Consider the following 6,276-nt stretch of genomic DNA (forward strand, 5'->3'; position numbering starts at 1 on the left):
TATCAGCTAAATGCACTTAAAGTTAGAAGTTAAAATACACATTATGCCATGTAAGTAATATTATTTTATATTCGATTAGATTATCATCACGGATGCATTCATGTGTAAGAGGAATTTCAATGTTGCAGCAGGTGCACGTTTCCTATTTTACTGTTGGGTAGTTTAAGGTACTGAAAAACTATTATTTGTTGTATATTTTCTCATCATAGGTTGATTTAATTATAGTGACAAAATAGCTGTTGTAGCTCCAGAAATATAAGGTTCGTGGGTCCTTTTTCTGGACAGAGATGATACATTCCAGATATATTAATAATATAGTACGCTTTTTTTGTTGATTTGGTAATGGTGTGTAATGACAGGTGAGACTTTCCAGCATTAGATTGAAGGAGAGAAACACTCCCCCCTACTGTCATATTGAAGAAATATATTTGCTAATATCTTTTCGGCTCGTATTGTGTTTGTTTGAATGCTCTTCAAACTAAGTCAGAGAGCAGTATATCTCCACCTCGGCTTGTTTTGGGGGCTCTTGGGTGTACCTCCAGCAGGGAGCGGCTGTAGAGCCAGCAGCTCCGCGGCGACAGCTCACTGCGTGGCGGTTTCCGGTGTCCGTCCGTCTGCAGGAGGATGGCGTCCGGCTTCAACCGCATCCCCTCCACCGCCGGTCCTCCGAGTCCTAAATATACCTAAGGTTGTCGAACTCAGGCTGAAGACGTCAGTGAAAACCATCGATAAGCGGCTCCAGTAAGTTATCATGAATTTTTTTTTTGTAAATGGTGTTTTTTTGGCAGATGTGCGAGGCTCCGCTGAAGGAGGTGGGTTTCCCCCCGCAGCTCCGGGGAGGCCTAGTCTGATTTGGGGTCCGTTTGCAGCGAAGGCTCGAAGACCAGTTATTGTGGCCTTTCGGCGAAGCGACGGTCGCTCACAGGCTGCGTCGCTTCGGTCGCGTTTGCCTATTATTAAGTTATAATGTGATGTTTATAGCCCGACAACACCGGAGATTAATATGTTTCATGATGTGAAATAGCAGGAGATAATCTCGAAGGAAGTCCAGTTGTTCAGTAACTGCTAGCCGTTAGCTGTTAGCTTCGCTTCGAAAGCTAACCGCTAACGTTTGGTAGCCACATCCTGAAACAGTAACAGTACCATTAAATAACCATGTATGAAAAAACAAATATCTCCAGCTAAATGATATGGATCTAATAAAGATATTTACACGGTGTAGCTAACGTTTAAACTACAGAGTTAACTAAGAAATGGGACTATTGCGTGCCTGATTCGCTTTTCAGGAAATAGACCGAACCCAATGCTGGGTTAGCGTAATTTTCTAAATGTTATTTTTTTTGCGGGTTTCCGTTTAAGCACACACCACAGGAAATAAACATCATTTTGAGGTTTTGGGCTATTTTGCTTCCTTAACATGTTTTCTTACAGACTAATAAAAAAAAAAAACATACACATTAAGGGGTTTTATTTTACTACAACTTGTCTATTTGCGTCTGTAAATTTCCCCTAAATTCACCAAAACTTAGCATTAGATAATGCTAGCAAGTTTTAGGCCACTCAAGCTGGCATAGGTGGTTTGTGTCAGTTTTATTCCTACCACAAACAAGACTTGATTTACACCAATCACACACATTATTCTGACACTGGATACCGGACCTTCCCTTGATATAAATAAAGGAAAGACAAAAAAAAGAAATAGTAAACATAAGTTTCTTTGTGATTGTTGCTGTCTCTTACATTGTTATTTATAATGGATCACGTTGGAAACTGGCAGCTCATCCACCCTGCACTTTCGTATAACCACCCTGCATTGTATTTACTCACATTGCAACTATTGTTTATGAATTAAACTTGATATTTTGTTGTGTATGTTTTTTCCATTTTTTTTAGGTTTTCTCACCTATCTCAAAGGACGTGCAGAAACACAGATATAGAACTCAGCTACTCTGTGTGCTGGTTACCATTTCTAAAACCACATCACCCTCTTCAGTTCAGCACTGAAACCCCCCTCGTCTGCTGAGAGCTGAATCCCTTCATGCGAAGTGGAAGAATGACGGAGGCGTGGCAGCAGCAGCAGCAGCATGCAGTGGCTCCACCCTCTGTTGTACACACACTCCCCCAGGGAACTGACAACCCTCTGGGCTGCACTGTGTACGGAGTCGTCCTGCAGCCAGATACTTCCCTGCAGGTGGCCCAGCATGGCCAGCAGCACTCTGTTCAAGCCCAGCAGCCCTCTTTACAGGTAGGGGGCGAGAGAGGGCACAAGTGTGGAGCCTGTGGCCATGACATATCTCACCTGGCTAACCCTCATGAGCACCAGTGCATGGTGAACCAAGACAGATCCTTCCAGTGTACCCAGTGTATGAAGATATTCAGCCAGGCGACAGACCTGCTGGAGCATCAGTGTGTGCAGGTGGAGCAGAAGCCGTTTGTTTGTGGTGTGTGTAAGATGGGCTTCTCTCTGCTCACCTCTTTGGCCCAGCATCACAACTCGCATGGCAATGGAAACAACCCAATGAAGTGCTCCATCTGTGAGAAAACATACCGGCCGGGTTCTGGAAACGTCACCCCAACCTCGTCAGCTGCCAACCCCCAGCAGCCCTCCACTGGTGAGACGTCCAGTGGCGGTGCAGCGATCAGTGCCTCGTCTCCTCCTGCGTTTGAGGCCTCTGCCCCAGACCGGCCGTATAAGTGCTCCGTGTGCCATAAGTCCTTCCGGCATTTGTCAGAGCTGACCCGCCACGAGAGAGTACACACCGGCGAAAAGCCCTACAAATGTGACACTTGTGATAAAAGCTTCAGCCAGTCTTCACATCTGGCGCACCACCAGCGCACGCACAGCTCCGAGCGGCCGTATAAATGTGCCGTGTGCGAGAAGAGCTTTAAGCACCGCTCTCACCTCGTGCGGCACATGTACGCTCACTCCGGCGAGCACCTTTTCAAGTGCAATTTATGCGAGATGCACTTCAAGGAGTCGTCTGAGCTCCTGCACCACCAGTGCCAGCCGGAAGGGGAGAGACCTTTCCGCTGCGGTTCTTGTGGAAAGAGCTTCAAGCGCCCGTCTGACCTGCGGCAGCACGAACGCACTCACTCGGAGGAGCGACCTTTCCAGTGCGAGGAGTGCCAGATGAGCTTCAAACAGCAGTACGCTCTCGTACGCCACCGTCGCACTCACAAAAATCCAGCCGATCGCCCTTTCAAGTGTAACCTCTGTGATAAGGGGTTCCTTCAGCCATCCCACCTGCTGTACCACCAGCAGGTTCACGGTATGGAAAGTCTGTTTAAGTGTGCGTCCTGCCAGAAGTCTTTCAGCCAATCAGGAGAACTGCTGAGGCACAAATGTGGCGGCGAGGTGGAGAAGCCCTACAAGTGCGACGTGTGCGGCAAAGGTTACAAAAAGAATTCGACACTGCAGCGCCACCAAAACTCTCACTGCACAGAGAAGCCGCTGAAATGCTCCCTGTGCGACAAGCGCTTTGTGTCGTCCTCCGAGTTCGTGCAGCACCGCTGCGACCCGACCCGCGAGAAGCCGCTGAAATGTCCCGACTGTGAAAAGCGATTCAGGTACTCGTCCGAGCTGCAGCGCCATCGCCGAGTTCACACCGGCGAGAAGCCTTTCAAGTGCGCCAGCTGCGACAAGAGCTTCAAGCAACGCGAGCACCTGGCCAAGCACCAGAGCGTGCACTCGCGGGAGACGCAGTTTAAGTGTGTGTGGTGCGGCGAGCGTTTTGTTGACCTCACAGCTCTGCAGGAGCACACAGTCCAGCACACTGCTGAGGGGGAGAGTTTCCCCGAAGCTCAATGCATCCCATGAATCGAACTGCTCTTAAGTCCTGGGCAGCAAACATGACATTCACCTTCAAAAGCAACGTGTGCCAGCCTCCGCTCTCCCATTTGTAGTTTAGAACATGCACCCATTAATTATGTTTAACGATTCTTAGTTTCAAGACTCTACTCGGTAAAATCACAAACACCCTAAATCAGTAGGGGCGATTTAGGATCCCTCGTCTTATTTTGGAACACATGGAAAAAATCTTGAACAGAATGGAAAAAGGCATGAAATGTGTGAAGATCTTAGTTTAGTTTAGTGCTGAGTGTGGGACCTTTTTCTGTGGTTGCATATGAGGGTCTGTTTTCTAACTCTTGATTACGTTGTTGAGAAAGATGGACAGAACTTCCAGACAGCTGTCAGATGTGCGTGCTCGTGTGTAAGCTCCTCAGAAAAATCCATGTGCCTTTTTTTTACCGATCGCTTAATTTTGCGTTTTCGTTCATTTCATGTCCAGTTTAGCCGGAAAAAAACCCCCCTCCCATCGTATACAGCGGCTGGCTTGTGCAGCAGTATCTTTTTTCACATACTAGATCTTAGGTAGTATCATCTGTTTGTGCATGAATATTTATCACACTTTAATATCACTGTTGTATTATAGGTTTGGTTTATTTAGGAAAACATCCTAAGAAGAAGAAGAAGAAAAAAAAAGTGGATTTGTGAAAATGTATAGCCCGTGTCCTATGAAATCTGTGTTGTTGCATCTTTGTATTAAAACAAATGACATCTAGGTAACTAACCCATACCTATCATGTCATACAAACACTTGACATGTGCAATAATAGTACATGCACAATGTAATACTGTATTTATGACTACTGATTCATGGCATAGTCTTCTCTGTTATATTATAGATTGTGTGTATACGCTTATGTAAACATTGAAAACTGTATAGTGCTTATGTTACCTGCTTTTGTATTCACTATGAATGAGCTTGCAGTATTTTGCAAGTACTTTTAGTTGCAGTTCCAGGTGGATTATCACAAGTTTTAACCCGACAAGACTTCAAAGCATTATATTGCTCACTTGCCACAAACTAGCTGCATTAGTTAACTGTGCGATAGATTTAACAAAAGTTAATGTTTTATTTTTTTGTTTTTTTTTCTTGTTTTGGAAGAGAATTGGCCTTGTAACATCCTCTCGGGATCCTAGCCTCGTCCCGGTCTAGACCGGACCTTCAGCAGATTCATCCGAGCAGCCTCAAAGTTGCGATCTATGTGTTGGTTTATGCCAGCGCGTTAAGTGAAACAGTTGTGTATTTTAGTTTACTGTGTGGATTTCTATATTCACAACATTTGCAGTATATTGAAAAGAAGGTTTTTTGGAGTTTAGAAATCATGGGCAAAGGGAATGACAGTGGGTGGGATGGGACTGTGTGGTTGTGCCATGGTTGAAGTCCTGGTAAGTCTGCTTCCAAACCTCCTGTTGGAGGTGAACGAGTGTAATGAAGCGTTGTATTATTTACACATATGGATATCAATATAGACTCCTGTTCATACTGTATACAGACAATTAAAATAAACCACCCTTATGAAAACAAAGGTGTACATTATTTTCATCATAGCTAAGGTAATTCTACTAATTGGTTCAAATGGATGGTAATTCTCATTATTTATGAATGATCTGTAAAATGGCAAATGCCTGTTATTGTTTCCCAGAGTTCAAAGTGACATATTCAAATGTTTTGTTTTGTCTGACCCAACAATCTAAAACCCAAAAATATTCAGTTTACTTCATATAAATCAGACAAAAGCAGCAAATTGTTATATTGAAGAACCTGGAATTAGCAAGTGGTTGGGGGTTTTGGTTAAAAAATTTATAAAACTAACAATTGATTATTAAAATAGTTTCAGATTAACTCAACTAAACTGCCACTGCCTTGGTTGATACAGACATGTAGATTTATTGTAAATACTGTAAAATAAATAAATATTAAAAGTAGGTATGTGTGAATACTTGAAAGGGCCCAGATGTTGCTGCATTAATGTCTTCAGTTGAAAGCTGACGTTGCTGTCTTTGATAAAAGTGATCACGTTTATTAAGCTGTTTGTCAATTTCTAATTACATTTTTCAATATGTAATCACAAATTCTTGCTAAAGATGAAATGTTCCAAAACTTAAAACTGGCAGTGCAGCTAAATTCTCCACAAAATAAGATTACCAAGCATTACTCCTAGCAGAGATGGTTTTCAAAGCCCTTTTTCTTGTTTTAATTGAAAGATTAAGTTCTATTTTTTTATCCTTTAAGAAAACAGTAAAGAGGCTCCAGACAATATACATTTATGTATATGTATATACTAATATGTAATAACATTAAAATCGACATGGTAAAGTTGTTTATCTTTAGGTTTGTGAACATTGTGGAATCCAAAAAGGCCCTTATGATAATATAGAGATACAGATATTTATGGTATTTTGGGGCTTTCTTGCTTTTATAAGATAAG

At 43.1% G+C, this 6,276-nt stretch overlaps 1 protein-coding gene across 1 annotated transcript; it reads left to right on the top strand.

Annotated features, from left to right (window-relative positions):
• The first annotated feature begins 426 nt into the window (after positions 1 to 426).
• On the top strand, positions 427 to 5,373 carry LOC120556267 (zinc finger protein 319). The gene is made up of 2 exons (XM_039795741.1): positions 427 to 741; positions 1,894 to 5,373. Exon 2 carries the CDS (start codon positions 2,039 to 2,041, stop codon positions 3,815 to 3,817), a length of 1,779 nt encoding a protein of 592 aa, XP_039651675.1. The 5' UTR covers positions 427 to 741; positions 1,894 to 2,038; the 3' UTR covers positions 3,818 to 5,373.
• Positions 5,374 to 6,276: the final 903 nt, after the last annotated feature.

The sequence above is a fragment of the Perca fluviatilis genome, chromosome 3 (genome assembly GCF_010015445.1).
Source record: "Perca fluviatilis chromosome 3, GENO_Pfluv_1.0, whole genome shotgun sequence".
Taxonomy (NCBI): Eukaryota; Metazoa; Chordata; class Actinopteri; order Perciformes; family Percidae; genus Perca; species Perca fluviatilis.

Coding starts and splice junctions, on each gene's coding strand:
- LOC120556267 (XM_039795741.1), top strand. CDS start 2,039: ATGCGAAGTGGAAGAATGACGGAGGCGTGGCAGCAGCAGCAGCAGCAT.